This window comes from Siphateles boraxobius, unplaced genomic scaffold (assembly GCF_051911475.1).
Source record: "Siphateles boraxobius isolate OS27281-9 unplaced genomic scaffold, OSU_SipBor_1 7, whole genome shotgun sequence".
Lineage (NCBI taxonomy): Eukaryota > Metazoa > Chordata > Actinopteri > Cypriniformes > Leuciscidae > Siphateles > Siphateles boraxobius.
In genome coordinates, this window is record NW_027509197.1 from 23035067 (window position 1) to 23056941 (window position 21875).

The 21875-nt window shown below is 36.4% G+C and overlaps 1 protein-coding gene and 1 long non-coding RNA gene across 5 annotated transcripts in view; one reads left to right on the plus strand and one right to left on the minus strand.

The window, feature by feature from the left end:
- Positions 1 to 21875, plus strand: part of LOC143723180 (uncharacterized) — a 292525-nt gene that overhangs the window by 154595 nt on the left and 116055 nt on the right. The window lies entirely within an intron of this gene.
- The window catches only part of ptpn4a (protein tyrosine phosphatase non-receptor type 4a), a 60695-nt gene that overhangs the window by 19286 nt on the left and 19534 nt on the right, over positions 1 to 21875 (minus strand). For 2 of the 4 annotated variants that reach the window (XR_013197061.1, XM_077215175.1), the window contains exons 2-11: positions 18540 to 18575; positions 13448 to 13602; positions 7723 to 7830; positions 7048 to 7090; positions 6846 to 6924; positions 4875 to 4919; positions 4539 to 4591; positions 2315 to 2435; positions 1812 to 1899; positions 1406 to 1494 (exon numbers count right to left, since the gene is read on the minus strand). Coding sequence is in view for 2 of the 4 variants with exons in the window: in XM_077215175.1 (XP_077071290.1) it covers positions 1406 to 1494; positions 1812 to 1899; positions 2315 to 2435; positions 4539 to 4591; positions 4875 to 4919; positions 6846 to 6924; positions 7048 to 7090; positions 7723 to 7830; positions 13448 to 13585 (764 nt within the window). In the remaining 2 variants the exon portion in view is untranslated. The remainder of the gene's footprint in view (positions 1 to 1405; positions 1495 to 1811; positions 1900 to 2314; positions 2436 to 4538; positions 4592 to 4874; positions 4920 to 6845; positions 6925 to 7047; positions 7091 to 7722; positions 7831 to 13447; positions 13603 to 18539; positions 18576 to 21875) is intronic. The other 2 variants (XR_013197060.1, XM_077215174.1) reach the window with 1 other exon arrangement.

Below are 21875 nucleotides of genomic sequence, written 5' to 3' on the forward strand. Positions count from 1 at the left end.
ATTACAGTCAGTTATGAAGAAATAAAGAGCGGTCACATTTTTCAGTAGCTATGAATTTGACCCGTCATATTCTGTGATCTCAGAGTAATAGCCCTATGCATTTGTAAGGAAAAACTGTAGGATCTCCAACATTATTGGGTAACTATAGTTAATAGTAATGAGAATAAAGATAAGCATATGTGTATCAGACAATGAGAATATTTAATACAAAACTAAGCTATCATTAACACATTCCAGCATCAGACAACAACAGCGCAGCATAATGTTCAGACCAAACAGGTGTCGACTCCTGATAAGGCAGAACATTATCACAGACGTTCCAACAACATACTGGTTCTATCACCTGCAGACGCGTAATAATCTTCGGAAACACTTCAAATTCTCTGTTCACGCTCCCCTTCATCTGCCAGTAAATGTAACGCACGTATCAGCTCTGCCGCCGCCATATTCCCTTCCAACAACTCAAAATATGTAACATATATAGCCTATGTTTACCTGTTGCCGAGCCCCGCCTTGATGCAGTGATTGACGAGGCAGGACGGGGCGGGGATGTGAACGGCTCGGAATGCATTTTCAATTTGCACATTGAATTTTGCTACATTCATTGCGGGACATTTAATGAAAATGAAATCGCAAGTGTCTTAACTGTGAGTGTAAATGCAATTAAGAAAAATAACATTGAAATGTTTAATCATGAAATCATTTTGCTAAAGTTTTTGCTTGAACATGTTAAAATATCTAATCATTTCTGTAATACATTTTAATTTTAATTTTGCAACTTATAAAGCGTTGAAATATGTATTCAATTTACATATTAAAACTAGTGTATGAAATGGCAAATGTAAATCATATAATTGATTTTTCATTTTCATTTTGCACCAACCTTGCACAAATGTAGATTCAAATACAGAAATGTATTGCCATTTTACATATTGCATTGTCATTTTGCATATTGCTACTTATACGCTTCCATATTTATCCATTCATCATCGGCTATTCCACTTCTCACAATTTGAAATGAGTGCAATCAAAACATGGAGAATCTAAAAATGTCTGAACATTTAGATATGCACATATTTTAAAAGTTGACAAAATCAATAATTAAATAGAAACTAAGTTATATAGTTTTAGAACAATTATGAGTGAATAATATATGTTCTTATCAGCCTATATTGTCCAACATTGTGCAGCATTTAAACATTCAGTGTTGACAGACAAACTGACGCCTAGTTAAAATAACACATTAACACAAAAAATTATAGCAACAAAAACTGCATTTTGAACTGGAAATCTTCATTCAAGGATGCCTTGAGGCTGACAGCAATGCTTAACATTCAAACTGGCATCAGCCACAGTCATTACACTTCATGACTTGAACCCGAATTACACCAAGAAGTTCACTTACCATGGAAAGTAGTTGATTCGTACCCTGTTCTTGAAAATGGCAATGCCAGCTGATATCAAGCCTATGAAAATCTCTGTGTTGCTTTGATCCTGAAAGCAGGAACAGATTGAGAGAGAGAAATTATTAATTAGGATCATTAAACGTTTTCGAAACCGTGGTGTGTAATGTTGCTAAAAGTGTTACTCCACCCAAAGTGAAAACTCTTTTCTTTTCTTACTTTCATGGTACATAAAAGCTATGCAAAATGCTCTTTCCCATACAGTACAATGAAAGTACAAAGTCTTATGAAGCTATACAATAGCTTTGTGTGCGGAACAGACCAGAAATGAGCTTGTTTCAATGATTATCTTTATATACAAAGAGGCTTGTGTGTAAATACATAATGTAACAGCACTGGCACACTTACCCTTGCATAGTGCAGTTCCACTCCATAGAGTTCCAACGTTCGTGCCGTGTTCAGATAATTGAATTCAGACTGTGCTGGGTTAAGTCCACTGTGCCCAGGCCAAAAAAAGGGGAGAATAAAGAGTAAAAAATGAAGACATATGCTTCAGATTCACATTACAAGACAGTGTAGTAGATGAATGCACTAAACGCTCGTGTAAATTGCTTGAATTGCCTTCTTTGAGATTCCACCGATTTGTCAGTATGGCAAAAACATGGAGTACAATGAGCTTCCTGTTCTCAGCACAGCTCTACAGCGTACAAACTAAGCAATGAGCACTGAAAAAGCACATGTGAGTGTTCATGAATATTCATAAAGCCATATGTGAAATCAACCAGACTCCTCCATTGTGGCAAATTTCTGACAGCAATGTAATGTGCTCAAAGTAATATTTGATTATAATAGTGACAGTGACAGGGTTGGCCAGAGTTCAGCCAGAGTAAGTTTAGAGAGGTGACTCTTACTTGTGTTGCTGGTGATGTTTGGTGACATCTTTTTCAAAGCCCTGAGGCTGGTTGGGGATGAAGCAGAACTCAGACAGGTATCCTGGCAAATTCTCTGCCTCACTGTAATCACCCAGCTCAGCTGAATCACACAATACAACCACAGTGTTATGAATAACAGCCATGACTCATAACAGTACAGCATGCAGACAAAGTCACCTGATAATGTGTATAAAGGGGCAGGGTCACCGATGGATACACTGGTAACCACATCTCTTGATCACTCGCTTTGTGTGTGACTTACACACATTATTATGTGTCACTATTATTATGTGACGTAAAATCAAAGAAAAATGCCCTAAAAGTTATGTCTACAACTTATATAAAAGAAATAGATAAGAAAATATATACTTTTATTAAGGATTCATTTAAATGATCAAAAGTGACAGTAAAAACTTTTAAATTGTTACAAATATATATATATATTTCAAATAAATCCTGTTATTTTGAACATATATATATATATATATATATATATATATATATATATATATATATACTATAAAAAATGTGGTAAATTAGGATCCTTTGATTAATAGGATGGTTTCAACCAAATATTAAGCAACTGTTTTCAACTTTGATAATGATAAAAAAATGTTCTTGAGCAGCAAATCAACATATTAGAAAGATTTCTGACAATATTAGTAGTTGAAAAAAAATTTGACCAAACAAATGCAGATTTGGTGAGCATAATGAGCTTTAACTTTGTTTGAAAAATGTATTGAAAATAATGATTAAGATGTGTACAATCATATTAATTCAATGTGTAAGATAGAATGTAAACAACCTAACAAACGTAATGTCAGCACACTAATATGACTGCTTGTGACGTTTGTTTTTTGCTTTAGTTAATCCCCCTTGTCCAGAGCCCTGTTTGGGTTTTGAGGATTGTGCACACCTTTTTCGTATTTTTACTTTGTAAGATAGAATCTAAGAATATTCTATATATTTTATATATGTAAAATTATACTATTTTTAAGTTCACATTACAGGTTAAGAGTGTTTTAGAGTAAATAAATCAAAACATTCTGATGAGATAGCATGTTCTTATTGACAAATGCCAAATGTTGTCAGATCAAACATGTTGAGACAATCTATGACAACACATTGACTGAACGAGACCAACTCACATTCACTTAAAAGCCCAGCATTGTGTTATCATTGCATTCATCCTCATTTTAGAATAAAACACACTAATGCCTAAAGCTATTCAAGGGTTTAGCATGATTAAACACCATTTATTTTTATGATAAACACACAAGCACTCAGTAAGTCTTTAAAATCCGCTAAACCAATTCCATTGACCGAAAAAAAAAAAAACATAAACTGCAGCATTTAGCATCAATTCTGCCATTATGGCAGCTTGTCAGTAAACCTTAAAGCAAACAAAATAAGTTGCAATAGATAGCGCTGTCCTAGGCAACTGGGCTCAACCGAATCCCCTATGACCTATATAGCGCCCAAACTGCATGCTAAAAGCCCCGGAGAGACCGGGGCAAATGTGCTCACTACAGCAATCTGTCAAGAGTCATTATTGCTGAGCTCAATCTGGCAAGCGGACCCCATAGGGCCCGGGATATGCTATGTCACTACTCCATCTCGAGTGGGCACTATTAGGTTAACTCAGATGTGCTGGGCTATGTTTGTGCCTGCTGTACTTCAGAGAGATTTCTTGCTCGCATATACTCCTGTTTTACAAGCTAGTGCTTGTTAAGCGTTGAGGTTGTGCACAGATGGAATGTACCATGCTGAGCTTGCGCTGTTGTATTTCGGTGGTTTGCTGGGAAGCTCAGCACTGGATTTTAGTTTGCATACCATCTATGGTGAGATATATTGCCTGACGTGGAAAAAGAAATGTGGTGCATATCATAGGCAGAAAACAGCTTTAATTATAATTCTGCTGCTATGCTAAATTGCTATCAATTCCTCTCACTCAAGAAAGAGAATTACAGGCGCCACTTGTTCGACACCAAACATAACATTATACAGGATTTAAAGTTGTAACATTAAAGATAGAAAGGCCAAACCAGAATTAAAGCAAACCACATGTAATTGACCGTCACATACCGTTCTGCTTTAAAAAACTGATTTAGTTTTGTGGCTTCTTTGTCATTTAGATCCTACACCCGTTCATTCCAATGAAGGAGAAGAACCAAACCAATGAAGGAGAAGAACTCATACTTACACTGAACAGCGTATGATGCCAGGAGTGCGGCAGTATTGTGCGGACAGGGCAGTCTGGGAAGGATATATTAATTTAATAGTGTAACATGTTGGAGATCAAACCAAATTGGTCCCAAAATAGTATGTTCAAGTAACCATAAAAGAACAGTAAGAACATGCAACTTCAGAATCACAAACTGCAGTGGTATCACAAGATGAATATTGAATGAACAATCTACATAGTACGAGTTACAATCATTTACAAGTAAATTGAATGCCCCTACTACTGAATGCACCTACTATGCAACTGGACTTAGAAAGATTCATAGTTAAAACAGTCGCACAACATCCAGCTCACCTTCCACTGAGTATGTCCTGCTTAATCTGTAGAAAATACAGATACCTACACAGATGGAAAAGAACATGATAAATCATTTAATTCAGCGACTGGAATAAAAAAAAAAGATTTAAAAAAAAGTTAATGTATTGTTCATGAGGTGAGGTCTTAATATAAATATAAAAATATTTTAAAAAATTAAATCAAACTTCCTACAGGAAATGCTGTGCAGTCCTTGGATATTGAACCTATGATGACCTGCTAGTGCCATTTTCTACGGTTTAAACACTACAAAGAGATAATGCTACCGTATCACCATGAATCACTATGAATCACCATCACAAATTCAGGTATTGATCATTGTAATTTGCTTTACTCATCCCTGTTCTAGTCAGTACTTCTTTTAACTATTTTTGACCTCTATATTACAGCACTTTTTACAGCCGCCTTAGAAACAAGAATTACAACATACATGATTCAAGTATGCTAAAGGAATAAATGTACAGGACAGACCCCATGATATTAAATCTATTTTTAGTTTATATCTATTAGCTTTGAAAACTTTTATATGACATGGTGCACATTTAAAAGTGTGCAAAATAACTTTTAGTATACTTATTTTAAAGGAGCACACCGACTTTTTGGGACTTTAGCTTATTCACCATATCCCCCAGAGTTAGATAAGTGCGTGCGTGCTGTAACTCTGTCTGACGCACCCACCGCTAGCCTAGCTTAGCACAAAGACTGAAAGTAAATGGCTCCAGCTAGCATACTGCTCCCAATAAGTGACAAAATAACGCTAACATTTTCATATTTATATGTTGTGATGTGTATAGTCGCAGTGTATACAAATAACAAGGTCATATGAGACACAGGCATCTTCTAACCATATACAGACTGGGAACTATATTCTCAGAAGGCGAAGCACTGCTACTTGGGCGGAGTGATTTGCCCGCAGCACCTGAGAAGCCCGTTGGTGAGGAGCAGAGAGTTCGCTCGGAGTGTTGAGCTAATCACTCCGCCCAAGTAGCAGTTTACTTCCTACTTTTTTTTACTTTACTTCCAGTCTTTGTGCTAAGCTAGGCTAGCGGTGTGTGCGTCAGACAGAGTTACAGCACGCACGGAAATGAAAAGGGTATGTATGGACTTATTTAACTCTGGGGGATACGGTGAATAAGCTAAAGTCCCAAAAAGTCGGCGTGTTCCTTTAAAACAAATTGCATTTTTACATTTATTCCTCTCCATTTATACTTCGTCACGGAAATGCGTACTACCTGGATGCGATCATGTCCAAAACAAATCGGTGTCCTTATTTAAATTTCCGAAAAACAATCACATCAAGAAGGTGGATTAATTTTGTGAAGAGCCACCTTGATAGAGAGCTGAGGATCACAACTAACACTACTCTGTAGTGATCATTTTACACGGGATAGTTTTATAAACTTTCGTCGGAGACAACTGGGATTCACTGATAATCTGCCGTTACTGGTGAATGGACTAACTTATCTCCCGCCTCTGCCTTCATCCTCCCATCGCGCCGACAACTGGTGCCATCATCGGCAGTGCGTGCCCACCAATGAGTGTAAGTTGCCTGGTGTGGAGTGCTTATGCTATACAGTAATTATAGTAGGTAGTCCACAGTAAGTCGATGGCAGCTTTCCCACGAGTGGGCGTGGTTACAGTGCAGCCAGCGGACACGCCCCCAGCGTTTGAGAGCAGAGACTACAGCTCATTTTGTTCAAGATTTTGATAGCTTATTTTATGTACTTGCCGGCTTTTTTTATCATTCAAATTTGGCTGGGTGGCTAATAACACATTTTTCTGTGGTGTGACAAACTCACAACACATACTTAATTTTGACTTTACAGGGACTTTAACTTATGCAATGAGCCAGAATTCAAGACACACAAATGAACAGAGCAATGTTTCTTTAATAAACACTTTTCAAGGTCTTCATTTTATGTGCACCAAAGCAGAAATCCACAAACTCACCATGTGTATTCTTCCTGAAGTTTGATGGGGTCACTGACAAAAAATTTCACCCTGAAGTTTAGATGATGTGGGGAGCCCCCTAGCATTTTATTCATAAGAAGAACACATGTGCAAGATGTGGAGATACAAAATAGAGAAATAATAAATCAATACTGGGTTGTAAACAACAGCCTTTAGTATAGCTTTGAATAAAATTACTTACTTTTTAATTGCTTCCTTATGGGTTTATTTGGATCCAGCCACCTCTATAAATTATTGATAGGGAGAAAGAATGAAAGAGAGAGGAGAAGAAAAACCTTAATAACATGGCAACAGTCCAACACGACCTAATGTCACTCAATAATTCAATAGGCTTGTGTTTTCTGCTGTGGGGAGATGGGGATGTACTTATCTGCAGTTACACAAAGAGACAAAGTAAGTGTGTTTGTTGAGTAAAAAAAACTTTGATCCAGTTTCAACTGAATCAATGTAACTATAAAGTCTTTTCAGCCACAGATCGATCGATTGGTAGATACCTACTGGTAGACTGATGTAGGTGTACACGAATGCTGATAGTATATACAACATCAAGATGTCTACTAATGTGTTTGCTTTCATCTGAATGTTGTCATTTATTTTAGAGTGTCTGGAATTATATATATATACATACATACATACATACATACATACATACATACACACATCTCTCCAAAAGGGAGAGATGCTTAATAGTATCTTTAACCCTGAACCGTTGTGTGTTCTACATTCCTAAATGTAAAACTATACCAGGAATACTGGCCATTCACACAGTCAAGCTTAAAAAGCTCCAAGCAAAACCCTTGTGAATCCCAGACCGGCTGGACTCTGGCACATCATTGAGCTTGACCTTTGAACTCACCGGGCTATCAGAGGAGTCGTCAGCCAGGTGCAACCCAAAATAGTCTCTCTCGGTCAGCTCCAGGTGCTTGAAGACAGCGTCCAATAGGATCTCTCCTTGATCGTGCTTCTATACAGTATACGCACACACAGAGATAGAGGGGGAAAGGCAAGTTTTAAGAATACATTTGAATTCAAGAATATTTTATTATCTTATATTAAATATTTGAATATGAACCATTTAATTGTATCAAATATAATCATCATCTTCAGAATTATACTGTCTTCAATATTATTATATAATAATAACATTTCTATCCTGATTTCTTCACTTTTTAATTTGGTATAAATATTTGAAAACAGGACCTAGAGGAACCTAGAGCATAAAATTATAAGTGTGGATGCGGACTAAAAGCAAAATGGGATCGAGGCCTCATTAAACGTTGCATGTGTCACAACAATCAGGTGCATCTTTTTGGCTGACATCAGCAGCAAAGTAAAACCGGAAGTAACCCATATTTCCAGTAAAGTCCAAGCCACTTCGGTGGTTAGAAACAGTCAGATGTAATAAGCCATTTTTATTGACTGTCAGATCCGTTACAGCATCCTGATGGCAAAGCTGAAGGCATTAGCAGCACTTTTATTTCCCGTTTTATCCATTTAAATGGTGCTGTGAATGCCAAGACAGCATATTCTGAACACGTGCCTTCTGAGAAACACAGACAGACAGTTCAAACCACATCCACGCTGTGTTGCTCAATAAACAAAATATGGCAACAGTCACATCAGCAAAACGAGCGACAGGCCAGCCGAGAGAATATGGACAATCTAACGCCTCTGCAGAGCTGCAAAACGTGCAAGAAAATACAGAAATATGGAGCGAAAAAAGAATTTAAATATTGACGTCACATGGAAAGATTTAAAATGAAACAAAATTATACATATAAAAGATTATCAAGTTACAGAACATACATATTGTACACACTCCATTAAACACACCTTACTAAACACACATTATTCGTTGTTATTGTTATTTAGACAGGTTACATGCCTTAGTCACATCATTAAGTGACTCAAGCGCATTCATACATGTCTTTTATATCAGCATGAGAGCCCGCAGAAATAACAAATAGTCAAGTCACATCACCTATATTTACATACTGCTTTATACAATACAGATTGTTTCAAAGCAGCTTCAAGGCAGGTCAGGTAACAAATAGGTCATAAATAGGTCTTACAGCCTCTGTATACCTTAAAAAATAAACCATGGGAAAATTTTAGGTATACCCAAAACAGGAAGTGTTTATATAGGCTTTGATTCTTCTAAACGTTTTTTTTTAGGATGTAGATATGAACAAAGTTCCCGGATTTTTGGAACCTTGTGTTTCCTTCCCCTGCCCTCAGCACTTTTGTGTAATTTACAAACTAAATAAAAGTGCCTGAGAGGAGACTTGCTGTGGTCTCAGACCTCGTGGCTATTCGAGTGTGCGTTTTCAACAGAAGTCTAAAGTAACGGTCAGAACTGGAAATGGGATCCAAGTGCGGTATTTCCAATGAATATGTGGATTTTGTTTTGTTTTTTATTTTGTAGTTTGTAAATGAATAAAAAAAAATGTAGGGCAAGGACTCAGGCAGAACTGCTGAATGTGAGCTTAAAGTCAATTGTAAGAAAATGTTGGGGTTCAAATGGACTGAATGACTGGGAAAGTCTGCCATATGTCACCAGAGAGAAATAGTTTTACCGGAAGATCAAGTTCTGGACATTTTGATTACGGTAATCTTAATAAAATAAAATAAAATAATAATAGTAATTGTGACATGCACAGATGAATTGTTCACAATAATATCAATAACATACATTTAGAAAATACTGTACATTTATATTTCATGCTGACTTTAAAGGAGAAAAGGAGAGGAGTGCGGTATGACAGAAATGCGAGCAGGCTTGCGCCAGCTTGTCCAGATATCGGAGGTCTTCAGGAAGCGTGTGAGTATTTTGAAGACAGTCAGTCCAAAGGAACAGGCAGCAAATAGCTTTGAGGTCTGTGTTTTGATACCAAGGGAAGATTGGCACTGCACAGGAGGCCCACAAAGTATTTGGACACACTTATGGCCACAATTATAGCCAGCATGAAATTGATTTCTCAATGCACGTTCCTGGGGTTATTGGGCAAGATTCATTAGAGCATGTTGTTTTGAAGGAAAGAAGAAATTGTCATAATGTTACTGTACATCAAAATACCTCAGCTTCTGAAACAAATGTCCTTCTAAGCTATTGTCACTAAGGCCAATTGTGATGTTAAATGTGTCCAGAGCTAAACAACAAGGATGGCCCGCTAATCCAGACCAGAGCCAGAATTAGAGAGTTTCGGTCCAGCTGATGGAACCATCATTGGCCCTATTGGGTTGCTACATTTTACATACTGCGCTCAAAAACCTGGCTCTCAGACAGCATGCGATCCCAAATTCAATTATCTTTCGTGGCTTATTTCACTTGAATGGTCAAATAGACAAAACATTGTCAAAATGGCCTTCTTGGTGAGTATATTTTTAGTCATCATCATCATCATCGTAATCATCATCAATATTAATATATTTTTAAATAAAATTATAATTTTTTGACAAGAATGGTTAAAAATCTAAACTACTGGTCCGACTGGGCAACTGGAACATATGCTTATTGTTAATCCCTGGTGTTGCTTCTCCTTTAAAATGTATCGCTAATCCAGAGGTCTCTGTTGCTATACCTCATTGAAAACAAATGAAATCCACACAGTTCGAGGTACCATCCATGTCTTGAGGCAAAGGATAATGCTTAGGGTCAGGGGTTTGAACAAAGCACTAACCCCAGTATGTGTAATATGATGTTACTTGGTTTCTCAAACACCACTGATAAGAAAATCAAGATCAAAGTGACCAAATCTATTAGAACCTAGACATTCATATTAAGAGAGACGCTATAGGCAGCAATCAATTCGAATATTTTTTCAAACTTTCGGCTTCTTCTGTGCATTCCAGACCTAACATGCACCTCTACAAACACACATGAGACATATTTATGATGGCCCCTCCGTAACATCAACAACATCATCTTCTGTAACACAAATAACAGGCTTCCTACAAATAACACCTCGCCCCCTCCTGATTATTTGCCTCTGGTCCTCCTTCTCTCCTTCCATTAGACCCTGTGCTTCCGTTCCATGTGCGCCTTATACTCATCAAGGACCCGCTGTGCTGCCAGACTATCTAGGTCATAAAGAGTTCTGGCACAAAAAAAGTACGGACCAGAGGGCGAGTGAGTAAATTTGATCAATGGGGCTATTACACGAGGACTGGCTTTCCATGAAATGTTGGTTACAAATCAAAGAGCAGCGTGACAGACAACTTCTAAGTAAGAACGCTTTGATTCATCTAACAGATCAGCATCTGTTTAAAGTGAGTCATGTGATGTTTATAGTTTTATTGTTTATTGCTTGCTCCAATTCAAGTATGGAAATACTTCCTGATTCACAGGAAATCCTTGCACAGTGTAACTGATGGGAAACCACTGGGGAAAACCTGAATAACCTTTTGTAACCTGAGCAACCTTTAATTTAATTTTGGCACAGGCCCTTATTTCAAGTCAGGACGTAACAGTTCTCCGTAAGGACCCTTTTATATACAACACTTTGCACAACACTGGAGACAAGGATGAACAAACACAAGGGTTTTGCAATAAGACCAACAAATGACAGAGCTTTGCTTGTCGCGTGTGTGGGGTGTGTCGTGGTAGCTTTATATTGCAGGTGCAAGTATCTACATGAATCTCTGGAACCCTGAAGGCCACTTTTCACCCTGCTGGAATATCAAGCATGCATCCTTCTAGAAGCAGAATTACACACTATCCTCTAGCTAGAACATGAGCATGAAGTAGAATAGATGATGCAGACCTTTATGCCTGGAAAAACTCACATAGACGACAGATTACAAATAGGGATTCATAAATTTGGGGTTCATATAGGGAAAAAAAGGGAACACTTTACAATAAGTTCAATTTATAAGACCTTAAACACTGCATAATGTTCTACAGATCAGGCATTCACATACAATCATTAATTCATATATGATTAATGAAGTTTGGTGAAAATTCTAGCTATTTATTACACATTAAAAAGTTTGGGGTTAGTACGATTTTTTTTTTATGTTTTTGAAAAGAAGTCTCGTATGCTCACCAAGGCTGAATTTATTTGATTAAATTCAGGAAGCAATGTAATACTGTGAAATATAATTAAAATTTAAAATAACTTTCTAATTGAATATATTTTAAAATAATTTATTCCTGTGAAGCACAACTGAATTTTAATTATTATTACAGTCACACGATCCTTCAGAAATCATTCTAATATGCTGATTGGGTGCTCATGAAACATTTCTTATTATCATCGGTGTTGAAAACAGTTGAACTACTTAATATTTTTTGTACAAATGGTATAATACTTTTTTTCAGGATTCTTTGATGAATAGAAAGTTTGAAAGAGCAGATTTGATGCATTCTTGCTGAATAAAATTACTATTTTCTTTTTTTATTTTATTTTACTATACCATTTGAACGATATAGTGTAAGTGATATTAACAATATTACTAATACGGGTGCTCATAATTCACTTATTTAACCATTAACTGACAGTAAAAACTTTGACAAATAAATGCTATGGGATAAACGGTTTAAGAAGTAATTTAAGTAGCCTAATTTTTAAAGTAATTTTTCAAGATAATTTAAAATGTTTACGGCATGGTTAAAAAACAAGCTACACATATAAAATTGAGTTTTTGAGAGAAAAAACAGATAAGTCGCATATTATTTGCATATTTTAGAATCATGTCTCAAATTGAACAGCTTGTTGTTCTATCAAGCTACCCAGCTAGCCCCTAGAGTTACTGTGATTTTGTTCCTTGACATGTCCCTGGATCAACATCTTTTGTTGATCTTAGAACAATACTCCTGTCAAAAAACATAGTCCTATCCATATACCTTCCCCTAAACCTAACCCGACTATAAACCTAACTCTGAGATCTAATTGGCTGATTGGAATGTTATTCCAAGATCAACAAGCATGTTGATCCAGGAACATGTTCTACTTGTTGAAATCACATTCACACATTTTTTTTTTAAATCTGTGGGGGAAAACAGAAAAAAGGCTGTTGTCTTCCCTTTTGTTAAATAGGTAGGAAAACACCCATAATGCACTGTCATGCCATCCATGGCCACTCCCACCAACCTAATTGGGATTCGCTTACTAGAGTCAAATACTGCCTTGCTTTAGTAGGAAATACTCTCAGCAAACTTTTAGTCATAACGGTGTTTAGTCATATTGTTCCCGGGTGCAAGTATTCAAGAATAAACATTTAACGGGAGGGAGTTACTTTCGGTCTCTAGTGAAGGATCCAACGAATTGAAGGCAGTGGCTAAAGGCTGCAAAGAACCGTAAATACGGAGAGAACGTCACAACGAACAATCTGAAAAACCTCCATATTTGTAGTCAATATTTCAAACTGGATGACTGACTACGAATACATTATTTTATGCCAAATGGAGGGAGACAATTTTTTAAAGAAACTGGCATTTTGTCAACGTTTTTGAACGAGTAAACATAGTTAATTTACATATACTGCCGACATTGTAACAATACAAAGTGACTTGAAAAACGGCAAAGTTAGACTTGATCATGATCTGATCAGAAGTATATTAAATTATTCACATTACTTACATTGACTTTAAAAGGCTGGACAGTGTTATCCAAAAGAAGAACGTTGCAGACCACCTCGGTGCGCTGCCTGTCACGTGCCAGCTCCGTCGCCCGGACATTGTAGGATCTGCCTGCAGGCAACCGGAAGCGTGTGGTCATTACGGTCCAACCAGAGTCTGCAACACAAAGATATCTGCTCAAGGTTGCACAATTCCAGTATAACATAACATTTGCATTAGGTTGGGTTAGTAATTCAATTAAAAACTGGTATAATAATTACTACAAATATATAATTACAGCATAGACAATTTTGTACTGGTTAAACTGGATCACAGCATTTTCAAGGCTGATTCAGACTCCAACTTAAATGCACACATGGCAAACTGATATTTTTATGTACAGCCTACATTGTGCCTAAATATATCTATTTCCTTAGGGGTTCTTACGCAGCTTTCCTGCTAAAAGTAACAGCAAATGGGGAGATACAGGATGGACTCAAAGAAGAGGTATTCACATACACAGAAATACATTTGATACAATCACAACAAAATAATTCTAAATGTTTTAAGTGAAAATGGGAAGAGAGTTTCAACTATTGATTCCGGTTTATCTTAAAATTCACAAGACCATTTACCTTTCAGGACCTGAATTGGCTACATAGTGAAATACTGGAATTTTGCCCAAATTAAAGGAACAATATTTTAGTTTTTTGGATTCAAATATCAAAAAACCACAATAACAATGTTATATGTTTTGACATAATCCCAAATGTTAGATAAAGCCAGGATTAGGACTTAGTTCAATTAGGACATTTAAGTCGTTTTTATAAACATGCCTTAGAGAAAAACATTACCCTAGAGAAACTTTAGAGAAAACAATTTCTCATTACTTTAGAGAAAACAATGGCACTGACATATTTTAAAATATAGGGGCTTTCGCACCGGGCAGTTCTGGGAACTAGCCACCAGGGTGGTTCCCCGAGAACTAACGGTTCCGTTAGGAACATTTTTCTGGTTAAATTTGCACCACCAGTATGAACTCTGAAGTGACGTAAGCCATGCTTATTGTTGTGACTTTAATTTTGATGGCGCGGCAGACCTTTATTTTGACGGCGCTGAGAACGCCAGCCAGAGCCTGATCACACAATGCTCGTATTCTCCTTGTTAATTTAATTAGTTAATAAGTTATTAGATAGAACTGTTATACATAGAAAGTAGACAGTAATGAAAAGGTTGGTATTAGCGTTTGCCGTGTGGTTGATGTCCAGTGTTGCTATCTGAACAGAAATACATAATCATGTTTCCCGTCAAAGTGGCACTGTTTTCCATGTTCGTAGAGATAGTTTCTGGAGTAAATATTTAAATATTTTTACATAGCCTTTTTAAAAATGGCGGGTGCTGGCGTTTCACGTGCGTTCGGCTAATCAGCGTACACTATCGTCACTGGTAGTTCCTATAGTGCTGGTTTGACCCTACTCTGAAGTAGGAGCTAAATTAGTTCCTCTAAAAGGAGTTCCTAGAACTAAAATCGTTCCTAGTTCCTGCGGTGCGAACATGTCAAAATCCGGGTATTTCCGCCTATGAAAAGGTTCCTCCGGTGGGAATGCCCCTTTTCAGTGCAAGTTGCTTTCAGTAAAAACAGCTCATACATGCATTTTAGTCTAAAGCTAGGATTAAGCCTTGTCTGTGAAACCTGGGAAATCTGAAGAATCTGGGAAATATATTTTAAAATGAATTGCATTCCACTTAGCAACACAAAGTCATCCAGCTTGTATTAATATGATATGCTAATATCGATCTAGCTTCCCACAATGTGCCACAGTGTAAAGTGTAATACCATCCAGAGTAATGTTATAACATAACTTTCAAAACACTCAAATGCACTTTTAGTATGATAGTTTTTGACCAAGTAAAACAGCCCTGCGTTAACCCACAATTGTAATTAGTCAAATAAAGCGAGCTACATGAGAAGTAATTCAGCTACTATTTCATTAGAATGAAATTAAATGTGAATTTAAGTGCCCAAACGTAACTGTAACAAAGTTCAAGTTCAGAGTAGGAGGCTGCAGATGTTAAAAGTAACTAAAATAAACAAACAACAAAACAAAAGAAAGAAACAGCAGCGGCTAACTATTTATATTATATATATATAAATATAATAATAATAATAAAACAGCAACATAATTAAACAGCAACATAATGAAAGCCCTGCTTTCATACCATAGTAATGTTAATAAAACTTTAATACATTAGCTCAGCCATAAACATGATTCCTGCCCGAGACCCGTTGGATAGCTTCCGATCAGCTGTGGAGGTGAAAATGACAACTCCCATGAATCTATGCTCATTCTTGGCGTCATCAAGCTACGCCTCTGTTATTTATTAGAATAAATTACCATAGCGGCAAAACTTACATACTGTGCCTTTAACCTTTAAGAGATTAAATGATCAATTTATTTTTTTTCCCTCACATTTTTCAGATAACCTTATCTGGGGAAATCTGTTCTATCAGGTGAATAGAGCAGAAGAGCAGTTTGTGTGTAAGATCAGCCATGTGGAAGCGCTTTCTGACATGTCCACAGGTCATAACTAGCAGGCCGTCCACAGAGACTTCTGAACCCCTCTCATGTTCATTCATAGATCTACAGTCATGCAAAGGTCACAGAGAAATATCTCTGACCTTTAAAGTGCCTCACAGGGATTTCTGGGCATTCAAGCTCAAAGGTTTTTGGTGAAAAAAAGGGAAACACTATAATAAAGCATTTAGATGATATATAAGCATCTAAAATAAAATAGAATACATACAATAACTTGAAAACAATTCCTAGTTTTGAAGGGCATGTGTGCATGTCTCATGAGCAAGAGATATCAGGTAAAATGAATGCCTTATGAACTAACAACAGATGACCATCATTTTGTGAAAATGTTAGACAGTCTAGAACAGCATGAGGATGCGTACATTTTAGCCTAACAGACCATTAAGAATGAGGCTTGCACAGTTATAATGAAAAATGTCTGAAGTAATCTTGATTCTTGCTGATGATAAGGTACTTCACCTGTCTGCTGCCTCTGTATTTAAAACAAACCTAGAGAGAAACTGCCCTTTGCAGACAATAAGTAATATAGGATTCTGTTGTTAACAGGTTTATTAATGATTTAATTATAGAGTATGGCATTTAAATGAAGCAGCTTGCATGTGCACTGCTGGAAGTCAATTATAAAAAAAAAAACAGGAGAGTAAAAGGGCAAACTTCTGAAGACAGATACAGCTTACAAACTCAAGACAAATGCTAAGAGCAATGTTCTCATTGTGTCATAATGCCGAACAAGCAGCTGAGGGACTTATAAAGGTGTAAACAAAAATTCACCTTAATGGTTTACTATACAGTCTTCCAAAAACATCAGCTTTAATGCATTCAAAGCACACAAATTCAAAGCGCAAAGGTCAGTAAGCACGGCAGCATCTACACAGCCCAGGTGTCCTCAGTGTAGCTCGATCCTCCTATGCAAGCTAACCTTTATATGTTTGTTCCCTCGGGGGACGTCACCTAACCACATGAGTGTGCTTGAATAGGCTTCCATTACATTCAGCATAACTCGGCTCAACAGAAGAAGCATTTAACTCGCAAATTACAGCATATGAATGTGAAAAATCATTTGGCTGCACCGCAAGTTTCTGACACGCGAACAAACTAATGAGGGTCTATAATATACCATCAGAATAATAATTCACCAAAACATAAAACATATATGCAAATGATTTATACTATGATTGGCTGTTTTTCATTCACCTTAATGGTTTACTATACAACCATTACTATACGCCCATTTCATTTTTGATGTGAAATTATGTTTTGAGGTCCCTGCATTCAATTGTACAACCTCAATGCAAAATAATATATATGAGTCCAAAACTGCTGAGGTGTAATTAAATGCAACAAAAAAGGAAATTTAAACAATGTTTTATCAAACTTCATCAGCATATGACAGTCAAATTGGACGAATACAGTGAAACATCTCAAGATCACTCATTTAACAGTCCATCTATTGTCAAAATCATGAAAAAAAGTATAAAAAAAAACATTCAAATCAGGAATGTCAGAATCAGAATGCATAGTTTGTGCATAAAAAATGTGTCAAAACCCCTTTGAACAATGTCACTAACATGGCGAAGTTTTTCGATTGGGTTGGCATTTAATCTCTTTGGGGTGCAGTGTGAAGTATTTCACCCTGATCATTCCGATTTGAAAAACTTCAGCAAGTGAACAAATTTATATTCTCTTGTGTGTTGCATAATGCACGTTTTCGTCTCTGACAGACATGTTGAAGCTGTTCATGCTGCAATATTCTCCCTCTATTCATAAAGCAATAACCCATTCAAAGCATCGGATAGTGTGGGAAAAAGTTTCTTGAGCACAAAATCCACCATTTAGATTCAGCAGGGACCATTTATGTAACTTAAAAATACTCAATCTATGCCATTGCCATAAGCATTAATAAAGACGTCTCAAAAAGTGATGTCGTTTTTGTTTCATATATGATATTACTATATCACTTTATAATAACTTTCTTTCTTTAAATTAGGGATGCACCGGAATGAAAATTCTGGGCCAAAACCGAAAATTCTGCATGCACTTGGCCGAAAACCAAAAACGAAAATACATAATACATTAGTAATTAATCAAACTTTTTTAATAATCAACACTTAAATACTGTATCTAAAACAAACATTTAAATTGCACATAAGGCACTTTTTAATAACATAATTGTTTCTATTCCAGTTTGTTGGTGAAATATAAACATTCAAACCAAAAACTGTAATAACTTGTTTTCATGATAGATTTATTCAAGCATACATTAAATAATGAAGACCTCACAGCTTTATTAAAAATATAATGAATTTGTAATACAGTGCATATATTTAGCAAAATTCTTCTCTCTAGAGTTATTTTTTCTAGCTAACTAATGAGTTTATAATGGTCATTGAGGTAAATCTAAACTTTGTATAGCCTACAAGCTGTTTTATTGATGTCTTTCCCCAGTTGAAACACTGATTGAGTGATTACATGAAACATGATGCATTTCAGTAACTTGTAAAGTATCTTTCAACATACCTTCTGGTGTTCACCCATGTTTATTTCATGTTGTAACTAGTAAAGAGGAGATGAGATGATCAGTTCATGTGCGCTTTATCTGTGCTGCCGCTTGAACTGTATTAAAAACCGCCAAAACAACATTTATTGTTTGAATATTAAAATATTAAAAGTAATAAAACAAAAAGACGACATTTTAATTAATGCATTCCTAATTTAAATAACTTTTCTGGTTAATGCATCCCTAATTAAAATACATTTTCTGGAAATCAACCTACAAATAGTATTATTTATAGTATTCTCTGCACATTATACTGAGAGAGAACAAGTATTTCAACATAAAACAAATTACAAACTTCACCTTTAAATGTTGTTTTCATTGGAGGATGTGAATAGTGGGCATGAAACACACAGAAAATGCAAATGATCAAAATCAGGTAAAATTACCGTCACTTTCACATTTATTAGAAGCTTACACCAAATTGTTTTTGTGTGCGTTCTCAGGTACAAAATATTGCAAGGCATGGCAAAAGGCTACACTAACAAGCTTCTTGGTTCCCCTGAGCCAAGACTCAAACATTTTTTGATTAAAGCTGCACATTCCAGTCAATTCTGCACTGCTTACAGTAGCAGGTTTAACTGCTGAGCATTTGTCCACTCTAATGAGGCTGTCAGTTTCTGGACACACGGACCCTGCATGTTTCCACTCCTGCATCCGGCCTCTCCTCCGAGACACAACCACTCACCAGGAACACAAAGCTACTTGAATAAAAGGACGACTACCACAGCAATCAATATCCTGTAAACAAATCTGCCTCACTTCATTAGACGGAAGAAAGCCTCCCCTGGGCTGAAGATGGTAGAAGAGTCTTGAGCACTTTAGTAATGGAGACTACAGCTGAGAAGCCGGCTAGCTCAACTCAAATGTTCTCTATTCATTATACGTCCCCAGACGGGGGAAGTCCAGATCGATAGATGCTGTGTGTACTACACGGTCAACTTGAGCCTTGAGCCCTTCGCAGGGATGTGTTGTATGTTGGAAATCCCCATGTCACATCTCCTTCCATTCATCTTGCTTAGGATACAGATGACTCAGGAGACTCACGTGTTACTCTGTCCATTAGCTTATGCCTCTTGTAGGCTTTTTGTTCAAAATGTTGCTTTTTTATGAAACTTGTGTGTTGATAAAAATAATGCATAGAATAAAATGTTGTTGTTGTTGTTTTTTGTCTGTTCTTTATTTTTATAGCATGTTCAGATATTTATATGACAAAACATTCTGGGAGCCATGAAAGTTTTGTGCAAATTATCAAAAATGCTAGGTGGCTGGCAACTTTTTTCAAAAACGCTGGCGGGGAAAGTGTTAAGCAGTTTAAGCTAAATAAACCAGCATGAAACATTAAGCTACCTGAATTAATAAACACTTCTTCTGCCAATATAGTTGCTAAGCAACTTGCCGCATTAATACCGTATTCGACTAGCAGTTAAAGGTATACTTCAGCCTCTTTTACACTTATATCTACTTATGATTAGTAATTCTGGTATAAATGCCGGTAGTCATATAATGTTTTATGGATCCAAAGATTTCCAAACAAGCTGATTTTACAGCTTAATGCTCAATAAATGATTTTAAATCTTAAAGTAAAATTATATTTACTACAAATACAGTACATTAAACTTTTATTTCATAGGGAGAATTAGCCTTCTCATAATACATCTAAAAACATCTAAAGGCTGAATTTACATTGCCTTGAGTATGTCAGAATCAGAATCAGAATCAGAAAGAGCTTTATTGCCAAGTGTGCTTGCACACACAAGGAATTTGTTTTGGTACTGAGGCTTCCAGTGGACATATACAAATACAACATGAAACATAATACTACAAATTATAAGAATAAAAAATAAAAATATAAATATATGAGAATAAAAACTATCACAGTTGGGTTTAGTCAGAATAGACATTTTCAGATTTACAGATTATGAACCTATTTACAGTGTTTTGAATATTATAAATAAATAAATCTACATATAAGTATCACCTGAGTTGTGGGATATTGCACTAAACAGTGGGAGTATTGCACTTACAGGCATATGCCTTGGGTGGAGTGTTAACTGTTCAGGAGGGAAATGGCCTGTGGGAAGAAACTGTTCCTGTGCCGAGATGTTCTTGTGGCCAGTGATCTGAGTCTCCGTCTTGACGGTAACAGTTCAAACAGGTGGTGAATCCAGAAATTGTTAATTTTTATATTAGAAAGTGTTAAAATGGGACCAGCATATCTAGTTCAGTCAACAAGTCAGACTCTTAACAAAATTGAAACTGGAGAATGATCACACAATTATGCACAGACATCATTCAGAATTACTGCTAGCAAAAGGACTCCCTCAATCTAAAGCTTAAGGTTTAAGGTTACAGTAGCACTGTTGAACAAGGCAAAACAAATGCAAACACTCTCTCTAAAAGACATTTGCAACAATGCAGCATAATACACACTATACGCAGACACACAATACAGAATCGCAAAAGCACAGGGAAAGCTTAAAGCTTAAAATAGCCAATAACTAATAAAGAGTTTGGTAAATGTGCCATGCATGTTAGCTTGCAGTTGGTTTGAATCCCATTTTGGGAGAACAAACACAGACCTTTCCTCTACAGCGAATGGCCAAAGGCAGCCCACATAAACAGCGCAATGTGCTGTGAGTGTGTTCTCTGGCATGTGGGGAGGGGAAGTGGGCGTACATCCTGACTCAGGTGAGTATACACACTTTCAAACTAGGTCTACGGGAGTCTACGGGAGTAAGATCTGTAACCAGATCTTACAAGTATGACAGTCAATCTCTGAACTTGACATTTTTGCAGCCTCTGGCTACATTTGGCACAGCTAGCACAAATGCAATAACTGGAAGAAGTAAAAAAGGAAAAGGGTTTTTCCAACCGCTCTGCTTCAAAAACAGTTGAATGTGGATGAGGGAAACGAAAAACAGCTTGGACAGTATGGAATTTTAAGGGAAAGCACTTTAGGTATTAAGACTTTTAGTGTATAGTACAATAGCTTTTTTGTAAATGTTGGGAACAACAATGAAAAAAGTACTGTGGCAGAACCACTAGGTTGTACAATATATCAGTACCTTATTGGTCGATATTAAATATTTAATTTTGCATGCTCATTTCCTCTAATTTAACATTGAGCTTATAGAGCTGTTGAATATGTTCGTTTATCAAAGCGTTGTGATGCTGAAATATTCTGCATCGAAACAAAAACAAAATATTTTTTTTTACTTTAAGTTTTACTTTAAAAAAAGTACTTTAGTTACATATACTTTGGGTTTCAGTTTTTATGAAAAGAACATGGATGAATA